At 51.5% G+C, this 27,015-nt stretch overlaps 1 protein-coding gene, 1 long non-coding RNA gene and 1 other non-coding gene across 3 annotated transcripts in view; 1 reads left to right on the top strand and 2 right to left on the bottom strand.

Moving 5' to 3' along the window:
• The first annotated feature begins 2,552 nt into the window (after nt 1-2,552).
• Skor1 (SKI family transcriptional corepressor 1) lies at nt 2,553-10,834 on the top strand. The gene is made up of 8 exons (XM_048423842.3): nt 2,553-4,745; nt 5,741-5,837; nt 6,808-6,918; nt 7,307-7,378; nt 8,621-8,695; nt 8,930-9,004; nt 9,503-9,568; nt 10,054-10,834. The coding sequence occupies exons 1-8, from the start codon at nt 2,553-2,555 to the stop codon at nt 10,146-10,148; spliced, it is 2,784 nt and encodes a 927-aa protein (XP_048279799.1). The 3' UTR covers nt 10,149-10,834.
• Nucleotides 10,835-12,800: 1,966 nt separating this feature from the next.
• Nucleotides 12,801-27,015, bottom strand: part of LOC146894563 (uncharacterized) — a 28,602-nt gene continuing 14,387 nt past the window's right edge. Inside the window, exon 3 of the long non-coding RNA XR_015001755.2 lies at nt 12,801-14,614. This is a non-coding gene — a long non-coding RNA (uncharacterized LOC146894563). The remainder of the gene's footprint in view (nt 14,615-27,015) is intronic.
• On the bottom strand, nt 15,445-15,551 carry LOC125393788 (U6 spliceosomal RNA). The gene has a single exon (XR_007229947.1). It is a non-coding gene; the product is annotated as a U6 spliceosomal RNA (small nuclear RNA).

Raw genomic sequence — 27,015 nt, 5'->3', positions numbered from 1 at the left:
AAGGCTTCGGCTTCTCCTTCGGGCCAGTCCCCGGCCTCGGGGGCATCGGTTCCAGGCACCCGGCTCCGTTCCGGGGACCCTGGTGCCCCACGCCTGTTGAGAGCGGGAGGGGCCGCGGGTGGCAGCGCGGAGAGCGGGGTTGCGCGGCTGTGCGCGCGCGCGGGGAGGGGCCGCGCCGTCACCCAGAGAGCCCGGCGGATCCCCGACTCCCGCCCGCCGCTCCGCCCGCCGCGCACCTCCGCTCGCCGCTCGCCGGCTCCAGCCGCCGCACGGTGAGTACCCACGGTCGGGAGTCCGCAGCCCCTCGCGCCAGCCGCCCCAGCGCTTCTTTCGTTGACTTCTCCTTTAGACTCTGTGGCTGTTGTTTTCTATTCTACCAAACGACTCCACAGCCTCACCGCCACCGCTGCCTGCCTCCCGCCTCCTTACCCTCGCCAGGCTCGCCCCTCAAGCCCCGGGAGCCCGCCAGGGGGTCCCTGAGCCGCCCTGACCTCTGCTTCTTGTGGCTGAGTGCGGTCCCTTCGCGGGCGCTTTCTTCTTTGGCCCTCGAAATGCTGTTTCGTTCCTAGGGCTCCCCACTTCTCCGGGCTCCAAGACTGGAAGCCCTCTGGGAAAACCCTTTGGGGACGCAGGACCCCCAGCTTCAGGTGGACGCTCCTGGTTCAGGGTGCCCTCTTCACTGTATGCGGGCCGAGTACATTTGCCCAGAAAACCAAGAGGCCATCGTCATTTCCCAGAGCTGCACGCCCTCCAGCCACCTCCGCAGCCTGTCTGAGAACCATTCCTGGGACGCCTGGCTTGCCTGGTTGATCCCTTAGCCAAGGAGTTAGGACCGTGGTTTGTTTGCCTCCTAAAATGTTACCAGGGACTTCAGTGGGAAGGGAGGATCAACTTGCTTCAGTTTGACTGGAAGACGTGAAACAGATAATAGATAAATTGCCTGATACTTGAACAAGACACAAGATAGATGGGAGAAAGAGGAGTGAGCTGGCAGCGACAGACAGCTCAGGAACAGATAAGATCGACAAATTAGGAGCATCTAAGCAAACAGAGAGGGAGGGAAAGAAATCTACACATCAAAGATTCCAGGTTCTTCGCTGAAGGCTTTGGAATTCAGACCCCCTATTAGGTTGAAGTTGCCCCCACCCCATGGATTTGCCTTTCCTGCCAAGTTCCAGGGAGGGAGTCCTAGGGATTGGACTGGGCTGCAAAAGCACCTGCCGCCTTGCACTGGGTTGGAACTTTGAGTGCATGAAGATATGTGGGGTGACTGGGCGACCTAGAAGGCCCTCCATATCAATTCCTGGGTCCTCCACCAGCCTAGTCTGTGGACACAGCCTCCTCTCTGTCTCCTCCAGAGATCAAAGCGGGGGACCACCAGCAACTTTTTATGCCTGGAGTTTTACAGTGACTTTCAAGAGTGGCCAAGATTCTTCCTAGCCCGTATGAACTGGGCTATCAAGGCATGAAGAATACTCAGAGAAGACACCCCCACCAAAGGAGCAACCCAGTGCCTGGGGAGCCTCTGTTTGGCCTCAGGAAATGAGGCATAGGTGAAGGAGGGAGGCTCAGGAAATGCGTTTTCAGAAGCTAAGAAGAGACTCCGGAAAAACCTCTGTGAGACTCTCTCTGTCCCAAGCGCTGACCCAGCTTGAGTCTGGAATGCAGCTAAAAATGCAGAAAATGTGGTTAAAAACTGTGTGATCCTGGCCCAGCTGATGGCTGGCAAGAAAGCTTTCTGTAAGTCCAGCTGGACACTTTCTTCTCAAGGAACACGGGGCGCAAGGCGTCAGAAGAGTAGTCCAGGTTTGTGCAAGCCGGTACTGTTGTTCCTGGAAGCCGGTCATTCCGAAGCTAGGTGCAGTGGGGGCCACCCGAGGTCGTGGTGCACGCTACAAGCTTTGGAAAGGGTAGGGTTCAGCACCGCGAACAGCGGTGGCCTCCTCCCCTTAACGTTTTCTTCAACCTCCAACCCTCCTCCTTCTCCCTGCCCCCACCACAACATCCTGCAGTTTGGTGATGGGCAGTGAGTGCCCCTCCCTCGCCTCCCACCTCTCCCCTCACTGCCCCCGCCCGCACGCGTGCACGCGCGACTGAGCAGAGGGGCCGCTGGTCCGGGCTTCAGGACCCTGTCGGGCAGGAAAGGCTGCGAGGTAGCTGAAAGCAGGCGAACCTACGAGCCGGCTGGAAAGCCTGGATCTGGCTATGGCACTGCTGTGTGGTCTTGGGCAAGTCACTTTCCGTCTCTGGGTCTCACTTCCTTCCCAATCTGAAAACAACAGGATTGAGTTCCTGGCAGCCGGGGCTTTCCTGAGGTTTCGATTTTCCCTTTTTCCTCCCTTAGCCCCCCGGGTGCTTTTGTTTCAGCGCAGACACGGGTCTGAATAACAAAAGAGGCCAGTCCAAGGGACGAATGAACTTGGACTCCCCACTGCCAAGTAACCCCCTCGCACCCCGCACGTTGCGCCCCGCTGGGCGGGCCTGAACCGAGGTAGAGGCGCTAAAAATGGCTCATCTGCTCTCTGCTCTCTCTATTTCGCAGGAGCGGCGGCATGGAGACTCTCACCACTCAGCTGGGGCCGGGGCGCGAGGGCAGCTCTTCTCCCAACTCCAAGCAAGAGTTGCAGCCCTATTCAGGATCCAGCGCTCTGAAACCCAACCAGGTGGGCGAGACGTCGCTGTATGGAGTGCCTATCGTGTCGCTGGTCATTGACGGGCAGGAGCGCCTGTGCCTAGCCCAGATCTCCAACACTCTGCTCAAAAACTACAGCTACAATGAGATCCACAACCGCCGCGTGGCCCTGGGCATCACGTGCGTGCAGTGCACGCCGGTGCAGCTGGAGATCCTGCGTCGGGCCGGGGCCATGCCCATCTCCTCTCGCCGCTGTGGCATGATCACGAAACGAGAGGCCGAACGCCTTTGCAAATCATTTCTGGGTGAACACAAACCACCCAAACTGCCCGAGAACTTCGCTTTCGACGTGGTGCACGAGTGTGCGTGGGGTTCTCGGGGCAGCTTTATTCCTGCCCGTTACAACAGCTCTCGCGCCAAGTGCATCAAGTGCGGTTACTGCAGCATGTATTTCTCACCCAACAAGTTCATCTTCCATTCGCACCGCACACCCGACGCCAAGTACACTCAGCCCGACGCCGCCAACTTCAACTCCTGGCGTCGGCATCTCAAACTCAGTGACAAGTCGGCCACCGACGAACTGAGCCACGCTTGGGAGGACGTCAAGGCTATGTTTAATGGTGGAACGCGCAAGAGGACCTTCTCGCTGCAAGGAGGCGGCGGAGGTGGCGCTAATAGCGGGTCCGGTGGTGCAGGGAAGGGCGGCGCTGGTGGCGGTGGCGGTGGCGGTCCAGGGTGCAGCGCAGAGATGGCCCCAGGCCCACCGCCTCACAAAAGTCTCCGCTGCAGTGAGGATGAGGTGACTGGGCCTCCGGGGCCACCTCCACCGCATCCGCAGCGTGCACTAGGCCTGGCGGCGGCAGCTAGTGGCCCTACAGGACCTGGAGGGCCTGGAGGCAGCGCGGGAGTTCGCAGCTACCCGGTGATTCCAGTGCCCAGCAAAGGCTTTGGCCTCTTGCAGAAACTGCCCCCGCCTCTTTTTCCACATCCTTACGGTTTCCCCACAGCCTTCGGCCTATGTCCCAAAAAGGACGACCCAGTGTTGGTCACCGGAGAACCCAAAGGCGGCCCTGGCACCGGGAGCGGTGGGGGCGCCGGCTCTGCAGGGGGTGCCGGTGGTCCGGGGGCTGGCCACTTGCCCCCGGGAGCAGGGCCCGGCCCTGGCGGCGGCACTATGTTCTGGGGACATCAACCTTCCGGTGCAGCCAAGGACGCAGCAGCAGTAGCTGCAGCAGCGGCCGCCGCCACTGTGTACCCGACGTTTCCCATGTTCTGGCCAGCTGCCGGGAGCCTCCCGGTGCCGCCTTACCCGGCCGCACAGAGCCAAGCCAAGGCCGTAGCGGCCGCGGTGGCTGCTGCTGCTGCGGCGGCGGCGGCAGCGGCTGGCGGTGGCGGCCCGGAGTCTTTGGACGGTGCCGAGCCAGCCAAGGAGGGCAGCCTCGGTGCGGAGGAGCGTTGCCCAAGCGCTCTATCCCGCGGGCCCCTGGATGAGGATGGCGCGGACGAGGCGCTGCCTCCGACCCTGGCTCCCTTGCCCCCTCCGCCACCGCCACCCGCTCGCAAAAGCTCCTACGTGTCGGCCTTTCGACCCGTGGTCAAGGACGCGGAGAGCATCGCTAAACTCTACGGCAGCGCGCGCGAGGCTTATGGCTCGGGGCCTGCCCGTGGGCCAGTGCCGGGCACAGGGACGGGAGGAGGTTACGTGAGCCCGGACTTTCTGAGCGAGGGCAGCTCCAGCTACCATTCTGCCTCGCCCGACGTGGACACCGCGGACGAACCTGAGGTGGACGTAGAGTCCAACCGCTTCCCCGACGAGGAGGGCGCCCAGGACGACACCGAGCCCAGCGCACCCAGCACGGGTGGTGGCCCAGACGGCGACCAGTCCGCTGGGCCCCCATCTGTCACATCCTCAGGCGCAGACGGTCCCACAGACTCTCCTGATGGCGATAGCCCTCGTCCTCGCCGCCGCCTTGGACCACCGCCCCCTGGCAGAACCGCATTCGGGGACCTGGTGGCCGATGATGTGGTGCGGAGAACTGAGAGGAGCCCACCAAGCGGTGGCTATGAGCTACGAGAGCCTTGCGGGCCCCTGGTAGGCCCCGCGGTGGCCAAGGTGAGCCAGGCTTTCCACGGGTGGCGCCTCCTCCCTTACTCCGTTCTGTCTGTGCACAGAAGCCCGGGCCGGATGCGGGAACTGGGATTTTGTTCTGCTCAGACGTTGGAGCAGCAGGTCCCAACTGCTCTTCGCAGCCCCAGCTTTGGGCTGTGGAAGTAGGCACTCTGGGACCCCCGGGATGAGGGATTCGGAAAATCCGGGGGAGGGGGATAGGCTTGAGAAACAGCGAGAGCATTTTGTTTTCGTTGATGGAGTGGGGAGGAGGTGAGCAGAGGCTGCTAGGCACCCAGAATGACAAACTAAAGAGGTCTGAAGGAAGAAAGAGAAGAAAAGGGGACCCAAAACTAGAAAAAGGCTCCCTGGAGGCCAGGGCCAAAGTGTGCCTGCATGCATGAGGATGACACCCAAGGAACACCAGACAGTAGGGAGAGAAGAAAGCAGTCTCTTGCCAAGAAGTCTCTAGAATCCTCCATCCTCCTAACTAGCAGTTTTTATAGTCTTTTCAAACTCGGGCCTAAGGAACTCCACAATTCTTGGCTGGAAAGCCTAGGCTCGCGGGCTCTCTGATTGGCAGGGAAGTGACCGAAGAGTGAACTATGACTAGGCCGGAAGGGTTGGCTGTTTTGAAAGTAGATGCGCACACCTGTACATTGACATTGAGTTTATTAAAGCAGGAATTGTTGACTGTGTGAGAAAGGCGTCGTTTATGCAGGGAACGACCTAGGGAGGGAAAAAAGCTTTAAAAGAAAAAAAAAAAGCGAGCACTGAACGTGGGGGTGGATTTGAACAGCCGGAGGCTTGAGAGCCGCTTTGTGTTTCAAGCCATTTGCTGGCGCGTACCAAAGATTATCCCAAATCAACTACGAAGTGTCACCGCTGCCCTGGGCGCCCAGGTCTACAGAGCCCACCAACCCCTGCCACCCCTTCGGCCTTCCATTTAGCCCCTGGGCATGGTTGTCCCCCTAATCGCCTGTCATTTTCGGCCGCCGCAGGTGTATGCGCCTGAGAGGGACGAACACGCGAAGAGTGCAGCTGCTGCGGCGGCGCTGGGTCCCACGGCCTCGTACCTCTGCACCCCGGAGGCCCACGGTAATGCCTCCCGAGGTCTCTGGCCCTTGTGATCTAGGTAGCACAGCCAGAACCCAGGGTCAAGTCGGGCCTTTCAAGGAAAGGGGGGGGGGAGATGAGGGGAAGGGACCGGGCGGGCTTGGGAACATAAAGAGAGAAAGAGGGGGGAAAGAAGAACAATAGAAGAAAAAGGAAACTGTGGACTCCCGACGCTCTGGGTTTGGTTAGTTAACAACGATCACGACCCATCCTCCTCACTTTCACCTGCGCACACCAGCACACCTCCTCCGAAATTTAAACCTTTCAAAAAACCACGCCTGGAAGGCATCTCCTTCAGGTCCTTCATTTATCCAGAAACGCGCTCAGCCTTAGACCTTAGACTGCGTGGTGGCGTGGCCTGATCTGGGCGCAGGGTGAGGGCAAGTGGCTGCGTGCTTGGGTACCCCAGAAGCTCAGGCGTAGCTGCGGCCCCCCATCAAGGAGCAACCCTGCATTTGCATATGGGACTCGGTTGTTAGCGGAGGAAGAGCGGGTGTGGGGGGGGAGGGGACAACAGAAATCCTAGCAGGCCTCTGCAGCCGGGTGCGGGACCAAGTCCCCCTAAACCACCAGCACCCGGAAGGTCGCCCTTGGATTGCGCTCTCCTCTGGAGTCGCACGGACAAACCCTGCAGCTACGCGCTCTCCCGGTGCCCCAGTATCTGCGCGCGCAATGTAGGTCGCTCGTCCCTGGTGGGCTCAGCTGCTTGTCTTGATCTTTTCCTGGGGGCCAGGGGCTAGGGCGGGGGCGTGAAGCAGGGATGGAGCAGACCTTCTGCGGGGGGAGGGGGTGCAGAGCACAAAGCCTCAGGGCGCGCGCCTGGGCGCACTGCCGGGAACCAGAGGCGGCCACGACGTTTTTAATTAGGGCTTGGGCGCCCCAACCGAGGCCGTTCTGTAGTATCCGGGTCACAGTTTCTTTGCCTCTCCTTGAGACTCAGTCTGCCTTTTAGAGCAAGACAAGGAAGACAATCACTCGACGACAGCCGACGACTTGGAAACCAGGAAATCCTTTTCAGACCAAAGGAGTGTCTCCCAGCCAAGCCCTGCAAACACAGATCGAGGTGAGCCCCATCAGACTTCGCGTGCACCAGTGGCCTCGAGCTGAGATCCAATTCATCCGGGTCACCACAGGCTTGGAGGAAGGTTTTAATTGTGAGCAAAAGATGCCATTGAAGAGATAGTTAATGTCATGGAGGAGATGCAGGCCAGCTCTCAGGACCTGTTTCTCTCTAGTGGGCTGTCTGAGAAAGGGGAGGGGGCCCTTTCCGAAAGGAAAGGGAAGAGGGACCACCTCAGCCACCTAGAATAGATCAAAGGGCGCTTCCTTCCTGAACCCACTTTCCTTCTTCCCAGGTTAGTGTCTTGAAAGGTGTTCAGGTCTGGTAGAGGTCCTTAATTTGACAGTCTCTCTCCAGGACAGAACCCCTCTTACCTTCCCTTGTATCCTAGGTGACGATGGGCTCGCTTTGGATGTCACAGGAAATCAGCTGGTGGAGAAAGATATTGAAAACCTGGCCAGAGGTGAGGTTCAGTCTGGGAAATGGAACTATGAGGTTCTTGAGGTGGATGGGTCCTTAGAGGAGAGGGCCTGTGTATTCTTGTAGTGGGTGTCTGCCAAAGGCACCACTGGGGGAAAGGGCATTCCTTTCCATCTCACCCAGCAGAAAGGATAACCCTCTGGGTACGTGGCACAGAGGTAGACATGCGAGTAGAGAGAGTTTATTGGAAGTTTGGGTTCTTACAGGCCAGTCTTGAAGGGCCCAGTGAAAATGAAGAATTGGGCCTTGATTCTCAGAACTTGTCACTGGTGACAATTTGTGTCTCTCTCTAACCCCACGAAAAACCAGAACTTTTTCTGAAGAACAAGATGGTGAGCGGGTGTTTATTTCAGGAACGTGTCAGAGGCTACTTTTCCCTTTGGGATCAATGCATAACCCTTCACAAAATAATGTAGCTGGAGCTCATTTGCAGGACAGGACACCCCTCCTGCTGCTGCTTCAGTCTGACAGAGGAAGATGGCACAAGCCACCGAGGACAGTGGCTTTGAATCCCACTCTGGCCCTTCACTTACAAGGCTGGGTTGCAAAGGAGCCTTCCCATGCGAGGACCTAGATACTTGTGGCCTCCTGTTGGGGGCAACTTGTCCTTCCGCTTCCCAGAACAGGCTTCTGGGGATATTGAACTAAGCCTTACCCACATGGGCCAGTGTAAGGTCCTAGAAATTGTGCATGGGGGGGGGCAGTTGTCTTCCTCTCTTCTTAGTTGCAGATTTTACAGGATATACCACAACTTGAAAGCCCTGGTCTTTTATCCGGCTGTTCAGCACATGGATCTGGGGGTCTAACTACCCCTGGAAATTGTAAACAAACTTTCTGTGTACCTCTTTTTCTCTAGGAAGGCTGCCCTTGGATCTGATCAGATTCTCCCTGATTTGCCTTTAAAGGGGAGATTAAAAGTCTTGTTTGAAATGGGGAATCATGTTTTGTGGTTGGAGAGCTAGGAGCAGCTTAAAGCAGATGCCAGGCTCCAGTTGTTTCTTGGAACCACGGTCCAGAAATGCAAAACAGTTTCTACCTTCTTGTATTTGAATAGCCTGGGACTATTCCCTAGGCCCCCAGTTTCCATCAAAGTCTTGGAGTTCAAGTGAAAAGTACAAGCCAAAGTGCTCAGGTGTCAGGACCTTTGGCCAGGGCAGAACCTTGGGCCCATGGGTCCCCTGGATTTCCTCAGTCTCCCCTTTACCTCTCTCCCAACCCTTCACAGAAGAATTGCAGAAATTGCTTCTGGAACAAATGGAGCTTCGAAAGAAGCTGGAGCGGGAATTCCAGAGTCTCAAAGGTACTTCTTTCCTTTCCCACCCCACAACACCACTTCCCGAACCTGCTTCGGAAAGTGGGTGCAGACAGCGGAGGCCACTGGCTCCAGGGGAGAAAAGAACTCCAGTCTCCAGTGTTTCCAGCTAGGGGAAGGACTGGGTGGGGGTAGGAGTAGGGGTGAGGACGGGAGGGAGCGGAAAGTGGAGCTGGGAGAGGAGGCTGTGCTTAACAGCTCTCACTTAATCAATTTGCACAGATAATTTTCAGGATCAAATGAAGAGGGAATTGGCTTATCGGGAAGAAATGGTGCAACAGCTGCAGATTGTCAGAGGTAAGACGGGAGTCAGGTGAGCTAGCGCACGCAGTAACCGCCTCTTGTCTGGCGGGAGCCGCAATGTTGGCTCAGTCATTTGGATTTAAATTGAAGGTAATTTAACAATTATTTTTTTTATTTAATATCCTTTGTATAGTCTGATTAGCCTCAGAATGGCAAGCGAGCCCAGCAAACGGCTTGCAGGCATCATTACGTGGAGTGATTGAACTTCTTAGCGCGGCAATTTCCATGGTTTCTAAATTAAAAATCGAGGCGTAAAATTACCTGGGAAGTAATGCCTAAGTTTGCTTTAATTTTGGTTAGATCCGTCTGCCTTTAAGCGCCATCCCAGGCCATTTCCTCCCCCACTCCCAGCCTGCGGTTTGAAGTGTTAGTGTCCCCTCCCCAGTTTCCGGAGTTAGTTCTGCTGGGGAGAGCCTGTAACCCTGGCCACGACCTCAGCCAACTGGCTGGAGGGCCGTCTGTGTTTCCTCAAAGTACTTCCGTGTCTTCCAGATACCTTGTGTAACGAACTGGACCAGGAGAGGAAGGCGCGCTATGCCATCCAGCAGAAATTAAAAGGTGTGAACCCAGAAACAAAGATGAATGAGTGTGTGTGTATGGAGGGGGTGGTTTTTGGATGGATGGATGGATGGATGGATGGATGGGTGGATGGGTTTGTAAGAAAGGAGGCCCGGGCCCCCATGGATCAGAAGGGAACTGGGAACTGAATGAAATGAGGGGAAATTTCCATACTGTGAGGTAAGAAAAAGGGTCCCTTGAGCTCTGGGCATCCGAAAATTTGCTTCCTGGTCCAACCCTGGCCTTGGACAATTAGATCTCTTTGTGCCTCCGTTTCCCCTTCTGTAAAATGGGACTAATGGACCTTAGAATGGTTCTGATTGGCCAAAGTCGCACTCTTGCCTCTCCCTACCTCTCTTCTGCTCCTCTGAGAATTCCTGTGCCCAAAGGGCTGAATGGGGCCTGTGAGGGGGGACTGGTGCACCTCGAGAGGCCCAGTGAGGCAGGCGAGGCGGCCAACGTGGTTGGTGCAACTCTCTCCCCAGAAGCTCACGACGCCCTCCATCACTTCTCCTGCAAGATGCTGACACCCCGACACTGCACTGGCAACTGCTCCTTCAAGCCCCCGCTGTTGCCCTAGCGCAGGCCTGGCCGCGCCCATGCGCCCTCAAGCCATGCTGCTCCTTTCTGTAAATACCTGCTGCCGTGGCGGCCCAGAGCGAGGAACAAGCCATTAGGACCTGACCGTTGTAAATACAGCCGCCCGCCCGCCGGTCCCCACTCGGGCCGGGCTCGGTTTCCCACTGTAAATACTGCCTAGCCCCTCCTTTGAACTCCAGGGCATCAGACCTCAAGTGGTAAACTGGAACCACCGGGGCAAGAAACGGGAGAGGGGAGACCTCTTCCACACACACCCAACTCCGGCCTGAGTAGGTGTTGGGACCGGGACTGTAAATATAATGTAGTATCTTCGCTGGCTGCAGCCGCGCGCTCCCTGTCCACTTCTGAAACTCTTGTTCCTAACGACAACGTGGCTATGTGCAATGCATATAAACGGACTGTGAGTCTCTTGGTTCAGTATTAGGTTCACTTTATTTATGCTGTAAGTTATTTTACTTCCCCCGGGCCCTTTTCCAGTCCTCATTTTGCATTCATTCCTCTTTGGATTTTACTTTGTGTTCTTTTTGTTGTTGTTGTTGTTGTTGTGTAACGTAACAGCACTTTAAAAGGGCGACAACTGACTCACGAGATGGCGACCATCTTGAGCCTATTTGGGGAGACCTGTATCTGTGACTTTTGTTTTTAATAAAAAGAAAAAAAATGTCACTCCTTGGGGCTGCGGAGTTGGGAGTGTGCTCAGGTGGTGGTGGTGGTGGAGGGGGAGGGGCTGGTGAAAGATACTGCCTCCCAAAGATGGGGCGTGAGGATGCAAGGGTGACCCGTGGTCAAGGTTACAGTGGTGGTGATCTCTCCGGGCTCCTGACCTCTCTGCAGACCCACCTGGACACCCAGTTTCCCCCACAGGCCTCGGGAGTAGGACCCTGGGCTTCTGGGCTTTAGTTGCGGAAGAAAAACTGCTGCCTAGTCCCTTGGACAGTGGTTCCTTCTTTCCCAGTCGAAAAGTTATTTTTTTTCTCCTTTCGATTCCTGTATATGAAGTCACCTGCGGGGGTTAGGGTATGCTCATCAAGGGAGCCTCTAGGTTCCCAGGCTGCTAGGAATCCCGGGTTCAGTCAGAATATCTCTGCTTGCTGGTGCGGGCCCCCACAGACCTGATCCGGGAGCGCTGGCAGGGTGGGGGTGAGGAGTGAAGGACCTAGACAAGACCTTGGCGGGACAGACATGGAAAAGACAGGGAGAGTTTTTGAGGTCGCTGCAATGGACAGATGCTCTGCCACCGGCCTGTCGCTATCAGGAAGGAGAGAGCTCTGTCCTAGCGGATTTATGCAACTCGAGGACCCCAATGAGATAAGGAAGGAGAGGATTGCTGACCACAGGTGCAAAGGCCTGGACACACTCCAGACTGTGGCCCAGGAGTGTGAAGTCTCACCTAGTGGCTGCTGGAAACATACCCCCTCCCAAGTCCTATGGAGGATGAAATGGAGAAAGGGGGTTCTCTTATGAATTTTTCAGCCCAGACTGGATTTCATGCCCTCCTCTGGCTTGCAAAGACCCTGCGGTGTGCCCTTTATTTATTTATTTTTTTGTCCAGGGCCTCGTTTTCCAATCTCCATTAAATGACATTCGTTTGTGCCCTGAGGCTCAAGGAAGCGCTCCAAGAAGGAAGTCCATCTACAGGCCGCTGCCAGGATCAACTCCTCCAAGACCCGGCTCTCAGACTAGCACTCCATGCTAGCTACAAGCACGGTCTGGGGGGTCTTGGAGGCGAAGTCGGGTCCCGAAGTTCTCGGGATTGTTTTGGGCCCTGAGCCCTAGCTGCTCACACCAGGGAGCTTCACTGGAGGCCTCTTGAGGTGCAAGGACATTCTGGGCGATGGGGAAAAGAAGCAGATGCTGAGCCCCAAGCTCAGATGAGCCAGGCCAGTCCCTGCGTTGGGGCTGCAAACCTTCAAGCCTGGGATAGTGTCCAGGCCGGATCAGCTGAGAATGAGGTGAAAGTGAGGGTTGTGAGGCAAACTGTGAGGCTCCACCTTGCTACTCCCTCTCTGGGACCCTCCAGGGGCCTGGAATAGCTCACCTAAGGGTGAGGTGAAGAGTGCTTGCTTACCAGCCATTTCACGTCTGGGCTGCACCCATCTTGAAAATGAAATCTACAGAGAAAGCGATTTGCGTTCCCACGGTGCGCAAAGGACAGGACCCTACAGTTCACGCAGGTTTGCAGGTTGCTCGTGCGCGTTTCCCACCGCCCAAACACGCAGTTGGAAGGCGCTCAATCCTTTTCGGTAAAATGGGCAGGGCAGTTACCACCTAAGCAGGAAGGTCCTTGGTTACACACCAACAAAGAAGACTGGCGAACATGTTTTTCTCGCCTTTTCCTCCAAACTTCCCCAAAGCGGAGAAAAGTATACAGGGACCTGGGGTTGGCCAAAAGGGGAGCTTCAGGTGGTACAGAGCCTCTGAGGATTGGACATGTAGGCGGATCCGACCTAGAAAGTTCTGTCGCACAAAAAATAAAAATAAACACACACACACACACACACACACACAAACGGAAACCCTCCTGGGCTCCACATCACTCGAAATAGCTTGTTCCCCCTCAAAATGTTAATAACCAAACGATTGGTATGGATGTAATTATCAATAATTATACGAATTATTGCTGATTGCGGGGCTCGTAGCTACTTTAATTAGCTTACCAGATTCTAATTAAGTTAAATGAAACATTAATAGAGAAAATATGCTTTAAAAAACACCCAGGATTTTTAATGTCAATTTCTCGCCACAATGTTGCCACCTTGCGACGAAATCTGGGCATTACAGTCAGTGCGCAGGGCCCAGAGAAAGTGTGGGTTTGCAAAATTAAGGGAGACTGGGCACAGAATAACTCACAGGAGATTTTCTCCGGGTATTTGGCATGGTACCCATGTTTCTCCGAGTTATCTACAAGACTCTGGCGCTGGAATACAGGTCTGGAGGTAAGGAACCATGTAAACATGCCCCACCTCCCCACCGCTTTTCGCCAGAGGAATTCCATCCCTTCTGAGAGCAGTGTGGGACAGACTGCCTTTCTCCACCAGTGTGGCACACCCTGCAGGAGAGGCTGAGTAGATAGTTTATCTTCTGCCCTTGAGACATCAGTACATCGCATCCCACCTCAGCTTTCTCTGCCAATGGGTTCCTCACTTCCTTGGTCACAGGTAACTTCTGTGTTCTCAGGCCTCCACACAGAGGTCACACCTTGTCCTTCCTTGCCACCTCCAAGGGTACACCACAGACAGAGAAGTACCCACGTGGAATAACTACGTGAAAGGGTAGTTTATCTAGGTGCTGGAACCGGCTGAGGGAAGGAGTCCCCAGGTGCTTCTGGACAACAGCCACTGAGAAGCAATTATGCTCATTTACATAAGGTTAATTAAACACAAGCTTGCCGCTCCCAGAGAAGATCCTTCATCAATAGGATTAGTGTTGGGGTAGGGTACCAAGTCATCTATTGTCAACCCAGGAAAGGAAGACCTTCCTCCTGCCCCAATAGTGTCTCAAAGACACTACCTCATCCATGCATTCGCAGCTACCCTGCCCTACGGTGCAACCTTAATCCTTTGCAGATATGTAACTGCTTCCCTAGAATCCAGATTACCAGTAGAAGCAAAACTGCATCGCACACCTTCTCTGTGCTTCCGTTCATTCTAAACGGCCTCATCTGCCCCGTCCCCAGCCAGAGGAGCCGCAGTGTGTACTAAGAGCACAGATTCCATAATCACGTTCACTGTTTCCGCTGCTTCTCTTTGTGTAAATGGGATCTGTTGTTGGAACTCTGTGGGTTTCTGCTTCACCCATAACATGACTTCATACAATTGGTTTGTGCATGTAGTAAGGTAATACATGTAAGGCCTGGAGTACAGTCCTGGACAATGAAAGCCGGTGCATTTTCCAGTCTGTGGCCTTCCACGCCTCCAGGGTCCAGGAAAAGAGACAAACCAGTGCTCCCTCCAGCCTGACCTGGACTTCCTGGAGACACCTGAAAGCAGCCACCAAAGCCCGGTTGTACAGATATCCTAAGTTATCAACATTGGTTGGCTACAGGTGGCCAACGGGGCAATGGATTGGCCCAAGTTCTTTGAGCAAGTTAGAGCAGAGCCAGGAAAGGCAGCCAGGACTTTAGATTTTTTTTCTAGCTCTAAGGAGTGCATGCCCCAACAGAACGACGGGGCCTGTTATGAAGAATGAGAAATTGTCTTGGAGCAGTCCAACATAAAGATCCTGCCAGTTCTTACTACAGGAGAAAGCGCCATTCTAGTATCGGCAGTGTCTTTGACTGGTGGCACTCCGGGAGAGAATTTAAAACTATTGACCCAAATAACGGGGACATCTGATTCCAACAGAACTGTCCTCCAGTCGGTTCGTAGAGGAAGGACGGGAGCCGAGGTTTTAAGGAGCCCCCACAGATCTTCATTCGCCGCTGTGATCAGGAAAGGGTCATGTCACCTGCATAGACGAAAACAGAAACAGTTACCGAGTGAACGCTGCTCCGTAGCCAGTGGCGGCCTGAGGAGTCCACCCAGTCCGCCGGGTCTTCCGAGGCCAGGAGCCACTGGCGTCCCAGGGGCTGCAGAGCCCACGCGCGGGCTCAGAAACCAGCGAAGCACAGACACCATTTTCCTTTGTGGGGAAGAATTGGACATTTTAGAAAGCATCGAGTAGGTCAGCCCAAGAAACTTGAACTTGGGGAGGGTGCTCCTTCCTCCTCACTCTTGCTCATTAGGGTTTCTGTGTTATTCGTTAGTTATTTGGCAGGCGAATAATGCGAGGACCAGGAAATTCTACTTTCGCAGGCAGTGTATCTTCAAAGGTATGGGGCCTCGTTTTCAAACCCTTGCTAGTCTTGCCCAGGGACTCACTGCGGTTTGGTACCCGAGGTGAACAGCTGTGGCGAGCCATTCCTTAGTGGGTCAGTGAGGAGGGAAGCAGAGGTCAGCTGGAGCCAGGTGTGGAAATCCCAGCAACGGGGAGGTGGCGGCAGGAGGATCCAGTTTGAGGTCATCCTAGACCGCATAGCAAATTCGAGGCCAGGGCGGGATGTGTGAAACCTATCTCAAAAATAAAATAAATCATAAGTTGCAACCGAAGCCCATGGATAAGGCACACTGCAGAGATGGGTCTGTCTAGGCCCTTCTTATTTCTCCCTTAAAGACTATAGCTCCATTGAACCAAGCAAAAGGTAAAACATGGAAAGAACATGTTGGGGGATGTTGTGGACTTGAAATTTAAAAACAAAAAGGAAAATATGGTTGTGGCTTGAAATTTAAAAACAAAAAGAAAATATGGAACGCTTCACGAATTTGCGTGTCATCCTTGCGCAGGGGCCATGCTAATCTTCTCTGTATCGTTCCAATTTTAGTATATGTGCTGCCGAAGCGAGCACAAACACCAACCCTTCTCGGGAGGTATATAAGGGCAAAATTATCAAAACTTTTACACTTACGGTGAGAATTTTGTAGCACGTTTGCGAACCCAATAGCTCTACAAATTAATACCGTCTTAATTCTATATTTTACGTTTGTAATTTTTAGTTCAGATTTAGAGTAAATTCAGTTATATCCTTAGCTTCTTTCGTAGATTGTATATGCAAATGAGGGGACGATGGGAAACAGACCCGTTCCGGCCCGATCTGTGCGCGGCCCCGCAGTCACAGTCCGCCACGTGACGCTCGCTGTGCACGCGCCTGGCCGCGCAGGGTTGGCGCCGGGGTCTTTCTGCTGCCGCGGGGGACACCAGGGTCTCCTGGGGACAGGGCGCCGAGTTGTCCGCCCAGATCCCACTTGGAAGGGCGGGGCAGAGGTTGCGAGTGGCTCATCAAGCCGGCCTCGCCTCTGAGACGGCTGCCCACGGTGGCCTGCTCCGGGTGTATAGGGCTATGAGCCACCTTTGCCTCAGTTTCCCCCGGGCTTGTCGAAAACAGCGCCCTAACATTGGAGCCGAGGGAAAGAGAGGCGTCCACTACGGAGCCCTGACTTTTCCGAGTGTGGCCCGCGCCTGGCGGCGGTTGGGGGAGGCACACGCTCTGACTCCCGCGTTTACCAAGGGCCTGGCACTTTAATGAGTATGGTGCCTCCCCTCCCCCCCACTTTGCAAGATAGGAAATCGAGGCTCTGGCAGGTTAAACCAAGTGAAAGAAGTGGAGAGTTGGCTGCCGGCCCAGTTCAGAGACCGGTCTTTTATCGTGCACAGTAGGACCTACTCTTCCTCCCTTCTTCGCTCTGACAAACCCGGACGGGGACGTGTCGCCACCCGCTCTGTAAAGGGAGAGAGTGAGCCGGAGCTCGGGAGCCAGCAAGGACAAGACAGACACGGAGTTAAGAGATTGTCGGGGTGTGGACGTCACTGAGTGACGGCCCCTGGGGTGGGCGGCCACAAAGGGAGGCGACCTTTGAACAATGACTTGATACCCGGGCCACCCAGAGAGGACAGGGACAGAGACTCCCAGGCAAAAGTCACCGGAGTCACTTCCACTCCCCAGAGCCAGTACCACAAGGGAGCCACCGGCGAGGCTTTAGGGGCTCGCGCAGAGTGCTCCGCCTGCGTGCGGTCAGACAGAAGGACCGGTCTGTCCGTCCGCTAAGGCGGAGAAGCCCCAGGCCTGGCTTTTGGAGCTGAGTCCTCCCCCTCCCTACCTGTTTTCAAGGAGATGGAAATCAGGTGCGCGCTGCCCAGCTTCTCACGTGACCTCTCTCTAAATAAGCTGTAAGCAACTGCAAAACTCGGAATGCTAATAATGGCCTTTATTGAGTGAAAAGAGCTAATTTGGGCAATGATGTTTCCCTCCGATTTGCAAAAGGGAATTGCAAATAACCACCAGTAATAGCATTGATGGGAGATGATGCTAAACTTCAATCAGCGTCCGCGTTTGTTATTCACGTATTTAGAAGGGGAGCCTTTCCGACACAGTGGCTGCGCACACGTGTCACGGTGACAGGTACAGCCGGGAGTTCAGAACTGCTTTATTGTGCAAGCCAGCAGGAGACAGACCCGGTTCTTGCTCATGCTCACCAGTCCTGACTACTTTAAGCCCGGGCGGTGGTCTGTTTGGTTTGCTGTCTGTTGGCTTTTTCTGGTTCTGAAGCAGAGGAATCCTTCCGGGTTCTAGTTCACTCTTTCTGACTCTAGTCCTGTTTTAGCTTCTGTTAACTGCTGATGTCTTGTTCCGCCCTGATGTGCTGCGCTTGTATAACTGAAGGGCTTTCCCGAGAGAATACAATTAGCAAGGTGCAAAAATTCCAAGATGGCTCAGTGAGTAATCAGGCTGATGACCTGAGTTTGATCCCTGGGACCCACATGATGGAACGAGAGAACTGACTCACTCTCACAAGTTGGCCTCCGACCTCAAACTGGCCTCTGACCTCCACACACGTGTGCCACTGCACTCACCCAAACGCAGACATACACAAAATAAGAGGTGGATAAAATTTTAAATTCCAACCTTTTTTCTGTGTCCTGCTTTACAAGGGTGCAAACATCCGGGTCATCCCGGAAAGTGTGACAGCTTCTGAATGTTCTGCAGTGGTAAGGGCAGACTTAGCTCTCAGGCCTGCTGAGAACAGTGCTCCCCTCAGCCCACCATGGAAGAAGGTGGAGGATACTACTGTGATTTCCGACTAAAGCTTCATTTAGATGCGGGGAGGTAGAAGGTAATTCAGTCACAGGGCACCACCATGCCTGAAGCGATGATTAGTTTTCTCCTGGAACTGAATAATAGCTGTACTGGAATTGGTGAAGGGCTGGATTATTTACCACGAGAGAAGGTTGTTCTACTAGTTTGGCGTCCTTGGCTTCCTGGCACCGTGTAACTTTTATTGTAGGCCATGGAGGCCATGGAGGCCTGCAATAAAGGATGCTGTCCAGTGTGTGGTGATGTACCCAGATACCTTCAGCGAAGACCAAACAGTGGGGCTACCCAATCACGGACATCAACGCTCCAAAACTGTAGGCTGTATAAACCTTTCTTCTACAGATTCCCAGCTTTGGGTGCTTTGTTATAGCATCAGAAAACAGACTAAGGTATTGGGTCAATGGAGGAGATAGAATGGATCTGGTATGAGGTTGGAGGAGAGATCTCGTGAAAGGGACCCCTTAAGGGAAGAGCCAAGTAGATCATGACTTCCCAGAAAGTCCCAATCCCCCAAGACAGAGGCACTAAAGCAGAGGAGTGTGGGTGCTACCGAGAACTGGCTCTGACTGGCCATCTCTGAACTGAGGTGGCAGCGGGGCTCCTGTAACCTTCAGGGTCAATGGCTTCTCTCCACTCTGCAGACCTGAGGGGACCTGATGTCTTCCCTGAGTGTCTTGTGCCGCAGAAAGGCAAGAGACATGATATGGTGACTTGGTCCTGTTGGGGGTAGGGCTTCCCACCACTTGTGTGAGAGAATGCAGACCAGGTTTGATTTTTGTTCTTTTTGTTTGTTTATTTGTTGTTTTTGTTTTTTGAGACAGGGTATCTCAGTGTAACAACCCTGGAGCTTGCTCTGTAGACCAGGCTAGCCTCCAACCACAGAGCTCCTCCTCCCTCTGCCTCCCGAGTGCTGGGATTAGAGTGGCACACCACCACATCTAGCGTTATTATTAGATTTTAATTATTTAGTGTATAAAGATCACCCTCAGTCACATAAGACCCTGTCTCAAACGTCAGGAAAAAACGGGGTGTGGTGGGGAGCTGGGGAGGCTATTGAGCAGGTAATGAGCTTGTCATGTAGGACCGTCAACCGTGTGTAAGCCCTGGAAACTGCATGGTAGAGGGAGAGAAATGACCCCCAGAATTGTCCTCTGACTTCCACATGTGTGAAATGAAGCATGTACACCCCCCCATCATATATACACAATGATAATAAATGGAAAATAAAAAAGGGGGCTGGAAAGATGGCTCAGTGGTTAAGAGCATTGCCTGCTCTTCCAAAGGTCCTGAGTTCAATTCCCGGCAACCACATGGTGGCTCACAACCATCTGTAATGAGGTCTGGCCTGCAGGCATACACACAGAATATTGTATACATAATAAATAAACTGTTTAAAAAAAAAGAAAATAAAAAAGGAGAAACTGAGTCTGAGGGCAGACCCGCTAGCCTCTCTGCCTGAGTCGGCACGTCTGTCTCATTTGCAGGGCGTGAAGAAACATGGGGTGCGCCTTCAGGTCTTGGCACCGTGGACTCTGATGTCACCCTAGGTCACACTGACAGTGGCTGGTGCACAGCGGGAATCTGCCTCATATAAGTCCCAGAGCCCCTCTGCCGACTCTGGATCACCCTGAAGCAAGCCTTTCCAGGTGCCAGGCTGCTAACCTCTCTTCTAGGACGGAAAACAAATTCGTGCCCCTGCTGTGCAGCGCTCAGGGAGGGGCCAGATGAGAAAGAGCATTGGAAACTCCAGAGAGGTCTGGGCCCTCTCCCAGGGAACCACTCCCCTTACCAGGTGAGGAGGCCCTTGCCCCCTTCCCCCATCAGGAAAGACTCGAAAAACCAGAAAATGAGAGTGCCGAGATGAACCATCACATCGCGTTAATATTTTCACACCACTTAACTCTCATTAAAATGTACTTTGCTGAATTTAATATGTGATTTCAAATGACACAACATATTAAGTGCTTAATATACTAGAAATTATGAAACTATTATAGTCGATGCCATATGAAATAATTAGAGTGAATTAAACTTTAGCAGCCGAGTGAAGGCAAGGCTTCAACTTCCAATGTCTGCAAGTCGCTCAAGCCACTGCTGTAATCCCCCAAATAAATGTCCAGAAAGTAGGCTCTTTAAATAAAAACTTAATATCATGTGTACTTACACCATAAAGTCTTCCGGGCTTTGGTGACATGGAACCTGGATGCATTGGGCAGGAGGTAAGGGACCCCAGAACCCACTTTCCCACCCAGGGAAGAGCTGTGGGGCTTTACGTGGCTTTGCCCCACTGGCATAACTCAGTGGCATGTGATATCAAGATGCATAGGTTTCTTTATGTCAGATTAATGTACTGCCGAGTTAAAAATAGAAACACGCCTACTCACCTCACAGGGTCGCATCTCTACCAACTGTTTCCCGTGCAGCTGATCACTCAGCCTCACGGCACATCTGTGGTATAAGCCCCCATTGTCTGCTGAAGGAGCTCGCTTCGATCCATTGTGCTGATCTATACTAGTGTATGAGCACATGCACTTGTGCATGTGTGTGTGTGTTTGCGCGTGCGTGCGTGTGCGTGTGATATGCGCGTGTATGTGGAAGTCAAAGCATGTCCTCAATTGCTCGCCACATCATTTTTTAAATAATTTTTTTAAATAAAATATTTACTTGAGACAGAGTATAAACACAGGTTTCTATATAAACAGAGGTTTCTCTGTCCTACTCCGTCCTGTAGCCACTTCCTTTTTATTATTTGTTTCTATTGAGCTATACATTTTTCTCCACTCCTTCCCTTCCTCCCCTCTTCCTCTCTACTCTACCCCGTGTAACCTCCACGCTCCCAGTTTACTCAGGAGATCTTGTCTCTTTCTCCTTCCTATGTAGATCCATGTATGTCTCTCTTAGGGTCCCCTTTGTTGTCTAGGTTCTCTGGGTTTGTGGATTGTAGGCTTCTCCACATCATTTTTAAAAAGCTTTTTATTTATGAGTATGAACGTGTGTCTGTGTGGGTGTATGCACGTGTGATCAGGTGCTCTCAGAAGCAAGCAGAGGACCTTGAACCCTGGAGCTGGGGTTCCTGTGAGCTACCCGGCCTGGATACTGGGCCTCTGCAAGAGCAGGACTTACTTATTCTTAGCTGCTGAGCCATCTCTTGGGCCCCTCCACTTTATTCATTTAAGGCAGGGTCTCTCACTGAACTGATTTGGCAGGACTGGCCGACCAGCAAGCCCCTGGGATCCTTCTGCCTGCATCTCCTCCACAGTGGTATTCCAGGCACACTCTGCCTTCCCTGAGTTTTTACGTGGGTGCTAGAAATTGAACAGCAAGCTCTTTACCCATCTTCCCATCCCTGAACATCCCTGATTTTAATCCTGTGGCCAATGACCACGGTGTCAGGACCCCTCCTGCCTTAGAGAATGTCCCTGCCTCAACCTTTTTATTTTCTTACATTTGCTTATTTATTCACTTATTTATTTGTGTCCATGTGGAGGTCAGAGGTCACCTGGCAAGAGTCAGTTCTTTCCTACTTGCTACGCGGGTTCAGTGGCAAGTGCCTTTATCTGCAGAGCCATCTTACTAGCCCTGTCGTACATTTTTGAGGATTCACATATTTACTCTCATACACATCTTCCCTGGATAAATGGATTAATCTGTAAAGAACCCTTGTGGGTATGTCTAGAATAACAGAACAGATATATGGATAAACGACATGATAAAAGGAACGACTAAGAGGTGACCATGAAAGATAAGGAAATAAGAGGGGGCTGGGCAGTGGTGGCGCATGCCTTTAATCCCAGCACTGGGAGAGACAGAGGCAGAGGCAGGCGGATCTCTGTGAGTTCGAGACCAGCCTGGTCTACAAAGCAAATTCCAGGACAGCTAGAGCAGTTACACAGGAAAACGCTGTTTCAAAAAACAAAACAAAACAAAGTAAAAACAAAAGAAAGAAAATAGGAGGGGTCTGGGTGTGTGGCTCAGTTGATGGAGTGCTTGCACACACACCCCACCCCATATATGTTCATTCTAGCATGTTCAACTTTGTGACAAGACCATTAGCAGAAACAAGTGTGGTGGTATATACCTGTAATGTTAGCACCCGGGAGGATGAAAGTGGAGGATCTCTGAGCATCACAGTGAGATCCTTGCTCAGATTTTTTTTAAAAAAAGGAGGAGGGGGGGTTGGGATCTGACTCTGTTGGTAGAGAGCTTATCTAGCATGCATGAAGCCCTCTGTCCAATCCCAGCCCTGGGTGTGATGGTGCCTACCTGTAATCTCAGCACTCCAGAGGAGGAGGCAGGAGGGTCAGAAGTTTAGGGTCAGCTGGGAGGTGGTGGCACACACCTTTAATCGTAGCACTCTGGAGACAGAGGCAAGGTGGATCTCTGAGTTTGAGGCCTGCCTGGTCTATAGAGCAAATTCTTGGACAGCTAGGGTTATGCAGAGAAACCCTGGCCTGAAACTCCCCTCTCCCCCCAAAAAGCTGAAGAAGTTCAGGGTCATCTTTGATACATAGTGAGTCTGGGGCCATAATGGAATACATGTATGAGTCACTTTCTCAAATAGAAAAAATAAAGGCAGATTAAATAAACCAAACATCAAAAATCAAAACCAAGCCCCTGAAGCTTCCAAACCCCCAAAGCAAAAGCAATGACAATCTTCCTTAGCTCTGCTTTCCACGGTTAAGAGTTCAATATTATGGCCACATAGCTTTTTGGCACGGTTTTGGCATGTATTATGATAGCCAGTCAAGATCCTATGATGCCAGGTTGCTTTGAACAATTCCTGGCGTGAAGAAGCAGCCTCCTCCCTGACTTCTGCGCATGCTCCTCCTGCAGCCTTCTGGCCTCACTTGTTCGTTAAGGCAGCTTCGCGTCCAAGATCAGGAGATCTTCTCACCCTTGAAGAACAAACTGGTTGTGGGTGAAAGTAGGGTACACCTCTTTCTTTGTTATGATATGTTATTTTTGTTAAGATATGTTTATTATCATTATCATTATCATTATTATTGTTGTATGTATGTATATGTATACATGATGATGTGTGTGCCATGTCACAGCACCAGGTCAGAGTACAACAGTCAAATCTCTCTTTCTTCCTTCCATGGGTCCCAGGGATCAAACCCAGGTTGCCAAGCTTAAGATGCAGTGAGCAACATTACCGGCTGAGCAATTTTGCTGGTCCCTACCTAAGATATTTTAATTGATATATAATAAGTGTACTTATTTAGGATCACAACTTTTCACAGTGAGTCCAACTGGCAGTAGAAACATTTGGGGATCTATAAAAATTCACCTTGTATACTTGCTCCACATTGGGTGCCAATCTGTTAGTTTGTTCCCAGCTGCTCAGCCCCAAAATAATCACACAGAAACCACATTATTTACAATACTTTTTGGCCAATAGCTTAAGCATATTTTTAGCTTGCTCTTATATCCTAAACTAACCCATCTCCGTTAATCTGTGCATCACTATGAAGTCGTGGCCTACTGGCGAAGTTTCAGTGGGCTCCAGCGAAGGCGTGTGTCCCAAGTGGCGGCTACATGACTTCTCTCTGACTCTGCCTACTTTTTCCCAGCATTTAGTTTAGTTGTTCTGCCTAGCTCTATTCTGCCCTATCACAGGCCAAAGTGGTTTCTTTATTCATTAACCAAAAAAAGCAACACATACAGAAGGACTTCCCACACCAACGTGCCTTTCCCACTTTACCAGAAGACAGTTCTGTCTTATTTGTTTGTCAGCTTCCATATTCCTTTTTTAATTTGTGCATGGAGCTGTGTGGTCTGTAGGTGTGGTGTATGTACCTATTAGTGTAAATGTGTGCATGTGTGCAGAATTCAGAGACTGACACTTGAGTGTCTTCCCCAATTGTTTTCCACTTCTTTCTTTCTTTTTTCCTTTCTTTCTTTGATTTTCTTTCTTTCCATTATTTCCTTTCTGCTTTCTTTCTCCCCCCTCTCTCTTTCTTTCTTCTTTCCCTTCCTTACTTCCTTCTTCCCTCTCTCCCTCCCTTCTTCTTTCCTTTCTTTCTTATTTTGAGACAAGGTCTCTTTCTCTATAACCCGGGCTGACCTAGAATTCTCTATGTAGATCAGTTAGTTTTGAACTTACAGAAATCCACTTGTCTCTGCTTCCTGAGTGCTGGGATTAAAGGTGTGTGCCACTACTACCCAGCTTCACTTCCAGCTTTTTATGTGAGTTCTGGGGAATCTGAACTCAGGTCCTCATTCTTGCATGACAGCTACTGATTGAACCATCCCCCAGCCCCATTAAATGCATTTTTGATCCATGTGGTGAAAGACCCAGATAAATTCAGACCCCTCTAGCAGAAAGAATAGAAACAAACAAACAAAAAAATCTAGCAGGGAGATCAGAACCAAAAATCTAGGTTAGCCAGTTCAGTGACTCTGTTCCAGAATTAGCTGACCATAAAGTTAGATTATAATCTTGAGAATAATCTTGCGAAACAGGGAGTTACCCCCTTGTGATTATCACTAGTATTTTCAGAATTTTCCAATGACGCCCTCCCTACCCCGTTTGGGTTATGGTTTCTTCCTTTAAATACGCCTTCTCTCAGCTAACTCAGGGTCGAACTCCTCCGCTGCATGGTATATGACTCTTGGCCCCAGTGCACTGGTTCCTGTCCTGTCAATAAACCTCGTGTGATTGCAGCAAGGACGGTCTCTCGTGAGTTCCTGGGGGGGGGGGGGGGGTCATGTTATCCTGAGATTTGAGTGAGAGTCTCCCTGCTCCAGGGGTCTTTCAGGGGGAGTATTCTTTCATTCTTGTTTGAATTGTTCCGCATCAGGCATGATGTCGTGGCAGTCACGATCTGATCTATTGGGCAGTAGAACACAAATATGTAAATGCAGTAGGGTTTGAACTGTTCCACATTCATGGATAAAAGACTGGAAAAGACACCTAAGTGTGTTTGATATGTTTTTATTGTATTTCTGCCAAATCAAAACGCTATAGGATGGTACTACCTATGTACAGACTCATGACTGTCTTACAACATAAAGTGCACCCAACTTAAAAAGTCCTGAGAGTCAGGGATGGAGCAATGTCTCAGCAGTTAAGAATCCTTAATTTAAGAATCCAGGTTGTGGGGGCACACACCTTTAATCAGAGCACAAGGGAGGCAGAGGCAGGTGGACCTCTGTGAGTTCAAGGACATCCTGGTCTACAGAGTACATTCCAGGACAGGCTCCAAGGCTACAGAGAAAGAATCCTGCTTGCTTTGGCAGAGGACTTGATGGCTGCCCACAGCCATCCAGAACTGCAGTCCCAGGAGACCCAGCACCCTCTTCCTTCCGGCCTCCAAGGACATTGCATGCATGTGGCCCACAGACATGTAAGGAAACATTCATACACATAAAACAAAATTAAAATCAATAAATTTGAATACTTTTAAAAAGTCCACACTCAGGGCTGGTGAGACAGGCCAGTGAATAAAGCACTTGCCACACAGCCTTGAGAATCTGAGTTTGGTCCCTGGCAACCCAGTGGCAGAACTAACCAGAGATTCTGCCTGAAAACAAGGTGGAAAATGAGAATCAAGTCCCCCAATCTTCTGACCTCCACACATGTGCATGCACACACATGTGAGTACACATGCACACGCTGAATAAACAATTTCCTTAAAAAGTCTCTTACAGTGTTCAAAACAAGTTACATGCCTCCAACATATAATGACCCAGAGTGGACATTCTTTTTCTAAGGGGAAGAAACAGCATATTCAAGGAGTGATGAGACCAGAGCGAGACCAAGATCCAGTCAGGTAGACACCCAATCCTGCTGCTCCATCCCCTGTCCCATAGAGGCTTTGTCTCAGGCAGAATCTAGATTTTGGAAAGTGAACGTGTGTGTCATGAAAGCAGATAAAGAACTATTGGGAGAAGGTGGGAAGCCAGCATGAGGGGATGAAGGACAGTCAAGCTTAACTACTGGGGTGAATATGAGCAAAGTACAATGATAAACATGCATGAAAATGTCATCATGAGCTGGGCAGTGGTGGCACACACTCGGTGGATCTCTGTGAGTTTGAGGCTAGCCTAGTCTACAGAGCACATTCCAGGAGAGCTAAGGCTATACTGAAAAACCTTGTCTTGAAAAACAAACAAACAAACAAAAACAAAAAAGAAAATATAATGAAATTCATTCTTTCATATGCTTTGTAGGATATTATCTTAAGTTGTATTACATTTGTTTATGCTGTGGAACATTTGTTCTAATGATGCAACGATGCTTTGCATTCTATGTTTCATTTGTTTAATTCTGTGAAGCCATGTTACTTTACCTGTCTAGAACACCTGATTGGTCTAGTAAAGAGCTGAACAATCAATAGCAAGGCAGGAAAAAGATAGGTGGGGCTAGCAGGCAGAGAGAATAAATAGAAGAGAGATCAAGGAATTAAAAAAAGAAGGGGCCAGCCACCCAACCAGCCACGGAGTAAGAGTGAAAGTAAGGTTACAGAAATAAGAAAAGTAAAAGCCAGAGGCAAAAGGTAGGCGGGATAGTTTAAGAAAAGCTGGCTAGAAACAAGCCAAGCTAAGGCTTGAAAGTTCATAAGGAAGAATAAGACTCCGTGTGCGATTTATTTGGGAGCTGGGTGGCAGTCCCCCAAAAGAGTAAAGAGTAAAAAATTCAGCAACCACACATAAGCTAATAAAAAAAGTTAATAATGAAATCAAGTCTGGACAAGGGGCACTGCCTAGGCTGCCATGCTGACCTCTCCTGGGTCATCCTCACCTCCCTCTTTAGCTGGCACCTCCTGCACCTGAAGCTAGGGGCAGAAGTGGGTAGAAGTGCTGGGGGTGGGGAGAGGACGACGCTGTTGCTAGTCTGTCTCCCCAGATTTAGCCTCCTCATCCACCTTGATGGGGCTCCTCCTGACACTTTTGTTTTGTTTTGTTTTTCGAGACAGGGTTTCTCTGTGGCTTTAGAGCCTGTCCTGGAACTAGCGTTTGTGGACCAGGCTGGCCTTGAACTCACAGAGATCCGCCTGCCTCTGCCTCCCAAGTGCTGGGATTAAAGGCGTGTGCCACCACCACCCGGCCTGACACTTTTTTTTTAACTGTTTAATTTTTCACTACAGGGCAGGGTGTGCATTAGATCCTCTGAATCTGTAGTTATGGGCAGCTGTGAACTGCAACGGTTCCTGGGAACAGAACTTGGGTCGTGGGTCTCTTAACCACTTTTTAAAAAAAGTATTATATATATATA

Source organism: Myodes glareolus, chromosome 4 (genome assembly GCF_982192425.1).
Source record: "Myodes glareolus chromosome 4, mMyoGla1.1, whole genome shotgun sequence".
Taxonomy (NCBI): domain Eukaryota; kingdom Metazoa; phylum Chordata; class Mammalia; order Rodentia; family Cricetidae; genus Myodes; species Myodes glareolus.
The sequence above is the reverse complement of the archived record's forward strand: the minus strand, read 5'-3'. Positions and strand labels throughout refer to the sequence as shown.

Coding starts and splice junctions, on each gene's coding strand:
- Skor1 (XM_048423842.3), top strand. CDS start 2,553: ATGGAGACTCTCACCACTCAGCTGGGGCCGGGGCGCGAGGGCAGCTCT. Junction 5,838..6,807: donor CTGCACCCCGGAGGCCCACG/GTAATGCCTCCC, acceptor TCTGCCTTTTAG/AGCAAGACAAGGAAGACAAT. Junction 9,005..9,502: donor ACAGCTGCAGATTGTCAGAG/GTAAGACGGGAG, acceptor CGTGTCTTCCAG/ATACCTTGTGTAACGAACTG.